Below are 13,989 nucleotides of genomic sequence, written 5' to 3' on the forward strand. Positions count from 1 at the left end.
GCGCCAGCTACATTTGAAGCATGCATGCGCAAAACTGCGATCGTATGCGCAGAAGCGCATTTCCGCACAGAAATTTCAGCAGCGGCTGGGGAGAGACGGAAACTGCGCAGAAGTACATTTACACACTGAACTTCCGGCAGGGGCTGGGGAGATACGGGACCGGACATGGGGTAAGCGACAGAGCAGGTACGTGACTGGCGCCCCCCCAGATTTGCACCCTAGGTACGTGCCTACTCTGCCTACCCCTAGTTCCGGCCCTGCTCGTGAGCAACATGTTGCTCTCCAACCCCTTGATTGTTGCTCACAGTGGCCTCAAAGCAGGTGCTTATTTTTGAATTCCAGGCTTTGAGGCAATTTTTGGTTGTATAAAAACCAGATTTACTGCCAAACAGAGCCTCAATGTAGGTTGACAATCAACATAGGGGCTACCAAATGGCCAATCACAGCCCTTATTTTGCATCCCTGGAACATTTTTCATGCTTGTGTTGCTCAGCAACAAATGTTGCTTGGGGACATTGTTATTAATATGGAAAAACCCTAAAAATATTGGATGGCCGGTATTTTTTTTGCAGAAAAGGTGGCAACCCTACTAACAGGTTCAAAAGGTTGGGGATCCCTCAGGTGTGGATAGGGTTGCCACCCGGTCGGTATTTTACCGGCCTAGCCAGTAAAATACCTGCCGGGGCCGGTATTACAAATTTACCGGCAATGTAGCTGCCGGTAATTTGTAATACCTTTAACAAAAGCCCTTGGTCCTCCGGCAGAAACTTACCTTTCCTTAGTCTTCTGCCCCTCTCGCGATGGGGCCCGGCCCCTTTTGCAGCATGCCCCCGTGGCCACGCCCCTTTTACATCACAGTCCGCCCATTTATACGTGGCTCCGCCCTAGGTGTGGACTGAGAGTCAAAACAGGCCCTGGCATTTTAAGTATACAGAGGCCCAATCAGCCCCCACAAGCCCACTAAATACTGACTTTCTATGACATCTTATAGCAGCCCCTCTGGCATTTGCCAGAACCCACAGTTTGCCAGTCCGGACATGTTGTCATGTGATCACAAGCCAAAAGCTGCAGCCAGCAATAAGGACCGCCAGGGGGCGCGCCTCATCCGGGATTTAGCATCTGCGTACAGCGAAAAATCACAACAAGGAAGTAGACAGAAGCGGAAGTGGAATCATCTCCCACAACAACACAGAGAAAATACAGAACGAGCAAGAGACGCAAACCCGGGGCAATGAATAATAAAGGTAAGAATCCCAACGGAGCAGTGTCATGGCGTGTGTTTAGTGATTGCCGGTGATTTCTGTCCCGCTCACGTTCAGCCATTGCTTTGACGTCAGCACCTGACGGAGCCGCTGTTTGTCACTGAGCTGCAACGCATAGCAGTGCTTCTGGGCCTTCTGCGACTCCTTTATTTCGGGCCTTGGTTTTAGCACGAAATGTTCGTAAAAAAAGGGCCACGTTTAGTTTCCCAGGATCGGGTTTGGGGGGTCCCTGTGGGAGTGTGAGCTCACCTATATAGTCCGTACAGCAATATCAAATCCATACTCTCTTAACTACTGACCTTGTGACTGTGTAACGCCCTGATGTGTCTGACCTTTTTATTGTACAAAGGACTGGAGGGCAACAACAACAACCCAGGGCCCATCTGACTGGCACTGACTGATAGTGAAGAGCAGTAATCGAGTCATATCATTGCATCACTCTGGTAGTGCCTAGTACTGCACTCGAATGATCAGGCCTGGACTGGGATTAAAACTAGGCCCTGCCAATTGCTACAAACACATTCCAGGCCTGCTGTGCATGAATTAATGGTGTTGCACTCCATCTCCTTGACAAATATCTGACACACTGTATTGTTTCATAGTTGGATTTTAAAGTCCAGTGTCAAATTAGCCGGATTCGGCCAAAATCCTTTTGCGTTGACAAACCAAATCCTAATTTGTATATGTAAATTAGGCGTGGGAAGGGAAATGACGTGACTTTTTGACACAAAACAAGGAAGTAAAAAACATTGTCTCCACCTTTTCCGTCCCTAATTTACATATGCAAATTTGGATTTGGTTTGGTATTCGGCCAAATCTTTCACAACGTATTTGGCCAAAAAGTGGATTTGGTGCATCCCTACTTTTAAGCACACCAGGTGTATTGTGTCATTTGTTTCTGCTCCGGTACGAATTCAAATGTAAAAATGATTAATAAGGGTAAACACTAGCTATTAAAAGGATAATAACTTCATCAATATTATAAGCACGGAAATGTAAGGCAAGTGGGCACACTGGTTGATTAGCTCAGCTGCTCTCAGGCTGCGTATTTTTTGTCCGAGATTAGTTGATCTGCTCCGTGCCCCTGTTCCATTGATTTGAATACGAGCAGCCTGTGTGTGTGTTATGTAGAAAATTCAGGTTGGGAAGTATCTTACCAAGTTAACCCCCAGTCCACAGGTTAATCAATCAGTTTTGTGATATGGAGAAAAATTCAGGTTGGGAAGAGTCCATCCAATAGTAAAATAGTAGCCAAAATATTGATAAAGTTAAAAAAAGCTTTATTAGGACATGCATAAGCTTAACGCCTTTCGTGCCTAAAGTGGACACTTACTTTAGGCATGAAACGCATTGGCTTATGCATGTCCTAATAAACCTTTTTTAACTTTATCAATATTTTGGCTACTATTTTACTATTGGATGGACTCTTCCCAACCTGAATTTTTCTCAATATCACAAAACTGATTGGTTAACCTGTGGACTGGGGGTTAACTTGGTAAGATACCACCTTCTAAACTACACTACTACTGTTATTTTATTTATTTTTTCTGATATTTTTGACTTTTATTGAGAACGGAGCCACACACCACTTTCTAAGCGGCCTGTCTGTGCTCACACACACAGCAGAGCTGAAGCGGAGGTCAACCCAAATAAGCAAAAGGAGGCATCTCCATTCTGACCTCAGCAGGGGTATGGAGCAGATTTTGTTCTCTCAGCCTACAAAAATATGCAGGCAGAAAGGCAGCTGTGCCCTTCACTCAACCTGTGTGCCTGCAGCCTAAGGAGGAACAAAAAAACACAAAGTTTTAAAAAGTGAATTCCTAGCCCATTGTGCTTCCTCTTAGCAGTGAAAAAAGGAGATTGAGTTGAACAAATGATTATATGGATGATCTACAGGAGGTCATTATGGAAGAATGTCACAATACTTGTTTTACTTTATCATTACGGAGGAGGTTGTTTCTCTAATGATTTGTACCAAGGACGACTTAATATCCTTGCTTATGTATAGTGATATAGCATCTACTAAACAAATGCTTTACAAATCTGATACTTGAGGGTTTGACTAAGTTTTACAGTATAATAAAGGAGAAATGTACCCCACTTGCTTCAAACTCGCTCAGCAGTCTCTCAATTATATCAACTACCTATTGGATGATATCTATATTGACGTGCAATGTTAATGATTACCTTATAGTAATCACAGTAAAATTAAAGGTTTAAAGTGCAGTGCTATAATTCAAACAGTTAAAACTACCAATTAAATTAAAACTTAATTTAATTACACTTAAAGTGCAGGTACGATACAGTTCATTCCATTAAATATAGTAAAGCTTAAAGGTATATAGTGATATGATCCTTACTAAAATCAATTCTACTTCACACTGATTTATATCCTTTACAATAAGGTGTATTATCATATGAATTACTAATATACCCACAATCAATCAGATTGAAGAATTGATTGCAATAAATTTAAAGTGCTTAATAATTGATTGTGACTGGCAGTTAACATGAATTCATTCAAGCTTAAAAATTAATTCATTAAGTTTAAAGTGCTTAACAGTTGATTATAAATATGGTAATTGATTTGAAGGAGACCGCAATTATTGGATAAATATTAAAAAACACACAATGCTCAGGTTCAAAGGTTAAGCCAGAAATAGGAAAAGGTACTTATAATTATACTTATATAAACAGTACTTATAAATTTTTGTCTTCTGAAACTAATGGTGTTCTGCCCCTTCAGAAGGATATTTTAAAGAGGAATGCATTACATTTCCTTGTTATTGATGATGCAAGATACAACTGTATACACACATTCATCAATCTTGTACACTTATTACTTTAGATTGTATAGCAATGCTTTCCACTATAGTTGATGTAGCTAGAACTGAGAAGAATTGTTTACTGTTAAAAGTGAAAGTACAGTGAGTATGGTGTGACTTATTTATAGTACAATTTCCTATTGTATAACTTTCTTTCCATGGCCCATTCTAAACATACTTGTCTCTTGGTTTGCTGAGGTTAAGAAGAGGGAAATGTTGTGTAAAAAGTTGCCAATAAGCCTTAGTTCTTTGAAGGGCATTCCGTCTTTAAAGAGTTAGATTTAACTGTAGGGCAGATATTTTTCCTTCGGTCCAATCAATCAGATCACTGTAAAGTCATCATGTGTATGGCCACCTTTAAGGATTTCTTCCAGTACAATAATAGTCCTATATGGGTTTTTTTGTTTGTCTTTTAAGGGGACCATATAATGACCAGTTTGTATGTTTATTAGGGATGCACGGAATCCAGGATTCGGTTTGGGATTCGTCTTTTTTTCAGCAGGATTCGGATTTCGGGTGAATCCTTCTGCCTGGCCGAACCCGAATCCAAATCCTAATTTGCATATGCAAATAAGGGACGGAGAGGGAAATCGTGTGACTTTTTGTCACAAAACAAGGAAGTAAAAAATGGTTTCCTCTTCCCACCCCTAATTTGCATATACAAATTCGGATTTGGTTCGGTATTCAGCCGAATCTTTCACAAAGGATTCGGGGGTTCGGCTGAATCTAAAATAGTGGATTCGGTGCATCCCTAATGTTTTTAAGTGGAAAATTTGCCCGAGTCATGGAGGTAGGGCAGTCAATTACTTTCACTTTCAATTCAGCTCTTGCTTCATATAACTGCACTTCTCACATTGCCCCGTCCCTCCTCAGGCTCCATTATTATTTAGGGCACTGTGCATAGACATTACGTTCCGCATTCTGGTGCATATGCAAGTTTTTGGGGTGATACAAAGTTTATCTTAATAACAGTGTACACATAATGGCTCCTGTTTGCTTGCTGTGATAGTGTAATTCTAAGAATAAAGGAAACAAAATTTAAATAAGACATATAATGTAAGTAATGTTTATTTTGCTCAGCTAACATGATAATAAAGAATTTGGAATGACAGGTCCCCTTTAATGATGTGCGGCTACTCTGTGTTTAAAAGCATGGATGCAGGCACAGTATATCTTGCATTGCAAACATGTACAGTCAGATGTAATGTATGATTACATTGTGACTCCTTAAGTATGGTACTTATAGAGTGAATAAAGTACCCCTCTTGTAAATTATAAGGATATTATACAGGTCATAGAACTCCAAGGTGACTTCTAATATCCTCATATTTTGCAACAGGGGGTACTTTATTTATTATAATACACAAGTTTCAATGAGTCGTGACAGAAATGACATCACTACTCATCGTTTATAACTGATGACATCAGTACTCACCGTTTATAAGGATATCATTTTCAAGATATTCATGGCTTTTGTTTATTATAATATTATACTGATTTATCAACGTTTTATCTTGCTCTTATTTGAATGTACTGTGTATCCTTACTTGTGCCTTTCATTCTACAGGACAATACCCTACTGCCCCAGCCTACCCAACCCAGGCTCCTAATCCTCAGTCAGTATATCCACCAACCATGCACCTGCCTCAGGCTCCTCCTTATACAGAGGCACCTCCTGCTTATTCTGAGGTAACGTATCCATGTGCTACAATAACAATAAATGTAAAAAGGTAAAATGCTACCGAAAAAGATCATTTCCAGTTAGCAAAACATGGGCAGATTTAAGCTCTCTTCGGACCAAGTTGGCAGCTTATTTGCCATGTATTGGGCCCTCGGACGCTCCTGCCCGACTTATATATGGCTGAAAATTGGGCAAATATCGATCAGGCCGGTTTAAACATCCCTTTAGGACAAGGACCATATTGGCTTGCTCATGCAGTCCTTGCTCTGATGGCCTGCATCCCTTTAATTGTGACCTGTGTGTTTGGCCCTAGGCCAAATAATCAGATCAGCCCAATACTGCCCACCTTAAGGTGGCCATGTCAGGGAATGATCTGGCAACTTCGCCAAACAATCAGATCTTTTAGTGTATGACCAGCTTTACCCAGTGGAACTCAACTATCAAAGTGAAACCCACCATTATTATTCTTTGCCTCATTTATATGTTGTGTAAATATTGTGCTTTACTTTAGCTACCCCAGTGGACCACACACACTGTGTTCCCTTTCCATAGAATTTGTTTCATCAACCTACTAGTGTGCCTTGCAGCCTGTGTGAACAAATAAAAGTATCTTTAAGAGATTAATGTTGTTACATTATGTTCTGCACCTGGTGGCAAAATGTTACTCCAGTTCTGTTATTATTGAAAAAGTTCGAGATCTACTTTAGTAATGTTTACATCTGGTGATGGTAGGCATTTGACTTCTGACCCTTATCTATTATCCCCCTTACTTGTCAGTGGGGCAGGAACAGTCACAGGTAGAACCACGTTCAGGTCATTAATGTTTCACAGTTACCTTTTAAAGGAACAGTTCAGTGTAAAAAGAGCCAAAATGTAATGTATAAAGGCTGGAGTGACTAGGTGTCTAACATAACAGAACACTACTTCCTGCTTTTCAGCTCTCTAGCTTTGAGTTAATCAGTGACTTTAAAGGAGAACTATACCCCCCCACGTTAATCAAAAATCCCCATCCCCTTCTGTCCATTAGTCCCCCTCACTGCTTTCTCCCTCCTTAGTAACTCAGTGGAAAAAGTGTCCCTGTCATGTGCCTTGGTATATTCATGCAGAGTAGCGCAGTGGAGCTCTCCGGCGCAATCTTCTGGTTCCTTGTGGAAGTGAGTGCCAGCACGGAGCTTTTTCACGCATGCGCAGTTGGGACCATTCTGGTATTTGTGCCTACTGTGCATGCTTGGAAAGCTCCGAAGATTGCCGAAGGAAAAGAAGAGTATCCGAAGATACAGAAGATGGCGCTCCGAAGAGCTCCGCTGCGCTACTCCCCCTCAAGTCACTGATTGGTTAATGCCTGGTAACCAATCAGTGGAAACCAAGAGAGCTGCAAAGCAGGAAGTAGTGTTCTGGCTATTAGTAATAGTATAAGTTAACGAGTAGTCACATACTTACTTGATACTTGATTCCTCTGTGTGCAGTCAGGAATTCCACTCAAGCAGGTGGGTCACTCCAGTTCACACTCAGCAGCTACTACAGCAATCAATTAGCTTGTTAAACAAACAAGGTGCTAATGGTTTATTTGTTGGCACAACCCTGTCTTCCTTACAAAAGACAGCATTCTCACTGGTCCTACTTGTCTGCCATGTATACTGTGGGCGTATTAAAAATTACCCTTTTATGCTGGTGGGGGGGGGTTAAAATTATATATTTTTATAGCTGCACCATTACAGGTATAATATTATGCTTTTAAAGTATATTGTTTCACTTTATTTGGTAATTTATTGTTACTAACAGATATGTTTTTTCTTTAGCTCTACCGATCTGGGTATGTGCATCCATCGCAAGCTAATATGGCCCCTATATCTGCACATTATCCAAACACATCAATGTACCTTCCTATGACTCAGCCTATGCAAGTTGCACCAATGGCCTCATCAGTACCTATGGCTTATTACCCTATCGGTCCTGTCTACCCACCTGGCTCCACTGTCCTTGTTGATGGGGGCTATGATGCAGGTGCTAGATTTGGTGTGGGTAGCTCTCCATCTGTTCCAGTAAGTGTTCTCACCGAATGTTCAATCACTGTATAGGGACAAATATAACTGCTTCTGGTATATCAGTATTAGAATTCATATCGCAATTATTTTTATGTAGTATTAGAACCCAGATTACTTGCAATGTATTTTAAAATCTAGAGTTCTAAAGTGTACTTCCATTACCCCTAATTTTTAAACCATTAAGTGGGATGCAATGAGGCTGTGGCCACAAGGTTCATACAAACAAATAGAAGAGGTCCTCAGAACTCAACCCATTATCAATATATTTAAGACATTTTGTGCCTTATAGTCCCCATAGACGCAAAGATCTTTCGTTGGTGAACGATCAATTTCAGTGCAATCCGACCAATCCGTCAAATTTCGATTTTCCATCCAACATTTTTTAGAAAATTGTTCGGCCAAGTTAAAAAATGTTAGCGGACCCAGTGCAATCTATCTGTTTGCAGGGCCAAACCGACAACTACCCTTAGTTTTCCTGGCAATATCACTTGAAATGGTCTTTTTAGTTGATGGACAAATCATACATTTAAACAATCGTTTCAAGATAATCGTGGTCTCACGATAACGATAAGATCTTTTAAAAATCTTTACATCTATGGCCAGCTTTAAGCTACCAAAAAATGCCCTCTCCTTCAAACAAAAACAAGGATTGTTTGCCCATATATTGCAATATATTTAAGCTGGCCAACTACATCAAAGCCATCCCTGGTCTGGCCAGTCCTACACTCTACTTTCATCTGAATCATTAAAGGTACAGTAACATAAAAAAATGAAAGAGTTTTAAAGTAATGAAAATATAATGTAGTGTGTTTGTTTCAGATTGACTACTATAATTAATATAAACAAGCTACTCTGTAACCATGGGGCAGCCATTCAAATACACAGCAGATAAAATAAGCTCTGTAGTATAGAATGCTATTCTTTAAAAATTATCTATCTGCTTTTTTTATATAAGCTTTAGTTGTGTTTTAACTATCTAACACACTAGTTGTACCAGTGCAGGGCTACATTATATTGCCTTTCATTTAAAACACTTTCATTTTTTGGTGTTACTGTTTTCTTTTATGCATTCTATTACTTTATTATACATTTTACACAGAGACTAAGTTTGACCTGCAACTTACTTACTTGCTGCTTTCAAGGTGAAAACTCCCATACTTGGCTGCCCTTTTATTTGCCACCACTGAGATCACCTGACTATAGCTGGGAAGGGTGGGAGCTACAACATGGAGCTGGCCACTGCTTCTGTATAAACTATACCAAACAAGGGAAAGTTGTGCTCACCACTAGTTTTTAAACCAAGTGGGGGTGCAATGAGGCTGTGACCAAAAGGTTCATACAGACAAATACAAGAGGTCCTCTGCACTTAACCCATTGTCAATATGTTTAGACATTGAGACATTCTTAACCTTGAAAGCAGCAAGTAAGTTGCGGGTAAAACTTAGTCCCTGCGTAAAATGTATAATGAATAGGGATGCACTGAATCCAGGATTTGGTTAGGGTTTCGGCCAGGATTCGGCATTTTTCAGCAGGATTTGGCCGAATCCTTCTGCCCGGCCGAACTGAATCCTAATTTGCATATGCAAATTAAGTGCGGGAAATAACGAGACCCTTTGTCACAAAACAAGGAAGCAAAAAAATGGTTTCCCCTTCCCACCCCTAATTTGCATATGCAAATTCGGATTCGGTTCGGTATTCAGCCAAATCTTTTGCGAACGATTCGGGGGTTCGGCCGAATCCAAAATAGTGGATTCGGTGCATCCCTAATAATGAAGCAATATAATTCTTAATAAATCAGATGAAAGTTGAGTGTAGGACTGGCCATGAAGACAATAGACTGGACCGAGAATATTTTAAGCATAAAGCAAATGTTATCTTGCGGAGTCACTCACCAAAATAGAAACGTGGCCCAGGTGCTCCAGGCCCTCGGCTCAGGGGAGTGGACAATCCATATACAAAGTGTAAATGTTGATGCAGGGCACACTGGTAGACTCACGTATTGATCAGATAAAGTAGTAGATAAAAAATGAAAACTTTATTTTATATAGTCATCTCTCGCCTGTTTCGTGTCACTGGGACACTTAATCATAGGCTACACCAACATTTACGCTTAGTAGGACTGGCCATACCAGGGATGACTGACGTAGTTGGCCAGCTTAAATATATTGCATTATGTGGACAAACAATTCCTGTTTTTTTTTTAAAGGGCATTTTTAGTAGTTTAAGGCACACAATGTCTAAATGTCCTAAATATATTGATAATAGGGTTGAATGCAGAGGACTTCTTGTATTTGTATGTGTATATGTTATATTTATCTTTTATATAACAAAGACATATGCACCTATTTTCTGACCTGTTTGTAACATGGTTAAATTTGCCTCAGGGTATAAAAAACATGAATACAAATGTAATGAGCAAAACCATTCCCCAGCCAAAAAAACTAGCAATATTGTAGTGAACATATAAACTTGGCAAAAGTGGCCCTTGGGAATCCTGCCATATAAGATCATATACAGTATGTGCATTAGATCTTCCTAACCAGATATTTGCTATGAAAGTGACTTAAGACATTGTTAATTTGTGGTGTGGGGCCCTGGTATATCTTTTGCTTTTTACACTTTAAAATCTGTTACCATTCTAATGGCTTTTTTTTTCCTCTTTCAGCCACCACCTCCTGGCTGCCCCCCAAATGCTGCTCAGCTGGCTGCCATGCAGGGTGCAAATGTATTAGTCACACAGAGGAAAGGCAATTACTTCATGGGTGGCTCAGATGGTGGATACACCATTTGGTGAAATGGAACCAGAGGCATCGAAACGGGGGTTAAAAAGCAAAAATGAAAACAAAAAAAATAAACATAATAAAATGGGCTAGCCTTTGTACAAGGAATGGCATCTCACCATGTGAGCACTTCCCACAATGTTCTGCTTTAGAATATTAACCCAGAATTGCTGTTTAGTCACAGATGTGGTGGGATGTCTTCCTGGTGCTCATTCTTTAAGTACTCCTACTATATTAAAGGAGGTCCTTTTAAAAAAGGAAAGGAAACGCTTTGCAACCCTTTAAAACACCTCTAACCTCTTCCCATGCACCTTCACTTAATAAACTTTCAAATTACAGGCTGATTTTTAGGCTCACCGAGTCCTTTCGATGAGGGATAGAAGGACTGTACGTTAGGAGTAATTTTTGAAGTAACTAAGATGCAGATTGTTGTGCTTTATAATTGTTGCTGGCTTTGGGATAGGACACCGCTGTATTAATTACACTTATGAATGCATATGGTATCTTTTTTTAAAGAAAGCAAAAGGAAATGCCTTCACAAATATATATATATTTGGGCTCTGTTGCTGAATGTCCTCAGTTCTCCTTGTATTCTAGGAAGTCCTATTTCTTTTCTGTCCCCAGATTTCAGATATATGCATCTTGTTTATGTGTTCTGCAAACCAACCATTTTTTTTTTTTTTTTTATAAATCTGAATGCTGCTTGAAATAATTTCTGCTTTCAGGGTTATTTGTATTTTCAATTAGCAGCATGATAGAATAGTTGGATGTTGTAGAGATTAGCAGTTAGACTACACACGAGGGTGCTATATTATCATTTTCAGATGCAAATCATATCACAATACTTAATGATTCTATATTTTCTGTTCAAAAGGTTCAACTTCTGTTATTACTCAAGTGGCTCTGGGAAATGGAAGAAATAGGCAAGGCTGCTAAGCATGGTGCTTTTTGTGACTCTACCTTTACCACCAAAAAACCCATATAGTAAGATAGCCTAAACACATGTTCTGCTCATTTCCTAATGGAACGGTAATTGTTTCCCTGAAGGAATGGTGTTTTGGGCAAGGAGTGGTAACTCAACAACACTTTTTTTTTTTAAGTACTTTTCCAACCTACATAAATGTATAATTCATACTTTGAATGTCAGCGTTAAGAACCACTGAACAAATGCAAAAAGTTAGGAGGCCTGACATGCTTCTTTTCAGTGTAAAAGACTAGATTTAGACTTCTGGCTGTGGTAGTCCAAAGCAATGCATTTTACAAATGGAACATTATTAAATCCGATAGATCCTTTTGATATTCAGTAGCCCTTTGTGTTTTACCATAGGGATGATCTTTTAATGGTTTCTTTTAAAGAGGTCTGTGCAAATTAAGAGATATCCACCCACACCTGCACAAAGAACATTTGGGAGCAGGGACAAAGCTTCATTAACAGAACATAACGTATTCGTAATAAAACACAAAATCAGATTTTGAAAAAAGCTTTACACTGGAACAAAACTACTATGCTTTTTAAGCATTTATATATATATATATATATATATATATATCACTTGTGCGTGATATGTAAAATATTGCATTATTAATATAGTCAACAAAAAAAGGCTACATTGGTTTCATGTGCAAAGACAGCATTTATAAGCATGCCCCATTTTTATTGGAATGTTTTAAATGAAAATTTGGAACTAGTTTATCACCTGTAGACTGCTCCTACACAGAATAAATGCCAATCTTGAATCGAACAGCTAGAAGTTATAACAGCTAGACCTGCAGCAATACACAGTGTATACAGTATGTAACTTGCACATATACAGTATACAATGCAATTCATATTAAAAACTGTCAGACTGTTGGCTTTGTTTTAAGAAAATTTGGGAATAAAATACATTAGCTGCAGTACAAATTATTTCCTGCATGGTTTTGGCCCTCTGCATATAGTATAGAATTTTATACAAGGACACGGAAAGTTCATCACTGGGAGTGAGGGTTGCACCTCTTTCCCAGTGGATAACTTTGCTGGGGAGCATGACCTGCCATTTTTTTTTATCACAGTGGTTCCTTGTGTGGGCTTTGGCTGGTTATATGCACATTAGGCTTTCAAAAATTGCTGTACTGCACCCAGCCCAAGTTTGCACATAAAACAATCGGGAGATAAATGGTGGTATAATGGCAGAATACCCTAAATCAGTTAACTTGTTAGGTTGCTGATTTGCTCACTGTGGGTGCCTAACAAGTTTATTTCCTAGTCTTTTAATAGAGGTCTTCTGTCAGTACAATAGGAGCTATTAGATATTCCTGTTTATTTGCATTTATATAAGATTGTGCAAAACATAATGTTATTTGGTCATAATACCCTATGCCTTACTGTAAAAAGGTATAGAAATAAGGTATGTTGCCTTTAAATAAGTTTTGTGTGTTTGCTGCTTCAAAATCCCACTGCAGATCACACTAAAGGTCCCTATTCGAGCAAACCTGTTTATGCCAAGATGAAATATCACTCCCCTATATCTGATAGGTCTGAAATACTGTTTAGCTGTTGCAGCCTTGCATCTATCGAACAATGTCCATTACTCCATACTGTTGTGACTGATGTGGTAAGGAAGTGAAGCATTTCATGGGGATCATTTGCGCTAAGTTGCTGTGCTCATATATATACCTGGTGACACAGAACTAAAAAGAAGGAAAACTAGTAGTTGTGTATGTGCAAATGTGGCCACTAATAGGTGGCTATAAGGCATTACGCTAATGACCTCATTTGCAGAATCTAAAGTTTGAACCTGCACAGGGCTTGCCAATTCACATGTAACCATGAGCACAGCCCCACCTACGCAAATGACCCCCAAAGTCTTTAATACACTGTGGTGCACTTGTGGATTTTTTTATACTAAAACAAATGTAGATTGAAAACTATTTTGAAGATTGGAATAAACTGATGAAGTTTAAATAAACCTCATAAATTAATAATCTCCAGTTTGTTGCGTTATTTCTCTGCTCACGGTCCTGCAGTGTGTATGGTCCATTCAGAAAATGGGTTTATTGTTGGGTAAGTAAATGTGGTTCTGGTCTAGCACAGCATTTTGCCTCCCTTCCCACTGCTACGTCTTAGGGTGGGCAGCGTGTTATATGAATGTTTGTATTTAGTCCAGATATTGCACTTTTTTCTTTTTAACTTACAGTAAGGTCCATAAATATTTGGACAGAGACAACTTTTTTTCTAATTTTGGTTCTGTACATTACCACAATGGATTTTAAATGAAACAACTCAGATGCAGTTGAACTGCAGACTTTCAGCTTTAATTCAGTGGGTTGAACAAAAAGATTGCATAAAAATGTGAGGAACTAAAGCCTTTTTTAACACAATCACTTCATTTCAGGGGCTCAAAAGTAATTGGACAA

At 39.3% G+C, this 13,989-nt stretch overlaps 1 protein-coding gene across 1 annotated transcript; it reads left to right on the plus strand.

Moving 5' to 3' along the window:
* Positions 1–1,167: 1,167 nt before the first annotated feature.
* dazap2.S (DAZ associated protein 2 S homeolog) lies at positions 1,168–13,559 on the plus strand. Its single transcript, NM_001092534.1, is given in 4 exon segments — positions 1,168–1,244; positions 5,655–5,776; positions 7,568–7,810; positions 10,479–13,559. Coding segments are annotated over 4 exon segments (507 nt in total). The 5' UTR covers positions 1,168–1,231; the 3' UTR covers positions 10,608–13,559.
* Positions 13,560–13,989: the final 430 nt, after the last annotated feature.

The sequence above is a fragment of the Xenopus laevis genome, chromosome 2S (genome assembly GCF_017654675.1).
Source record: "Xenopus laevis strain J_2021 chromosome 2S, Xenopus_laevis_v10.1, whole genome shotgun sequence".
Taxonomy (NCBI): Eukaryota; Metazoa; Chordata; class Amphibia; order Anura; family Pipidae; genus Xenopus; species Xenopus laevis.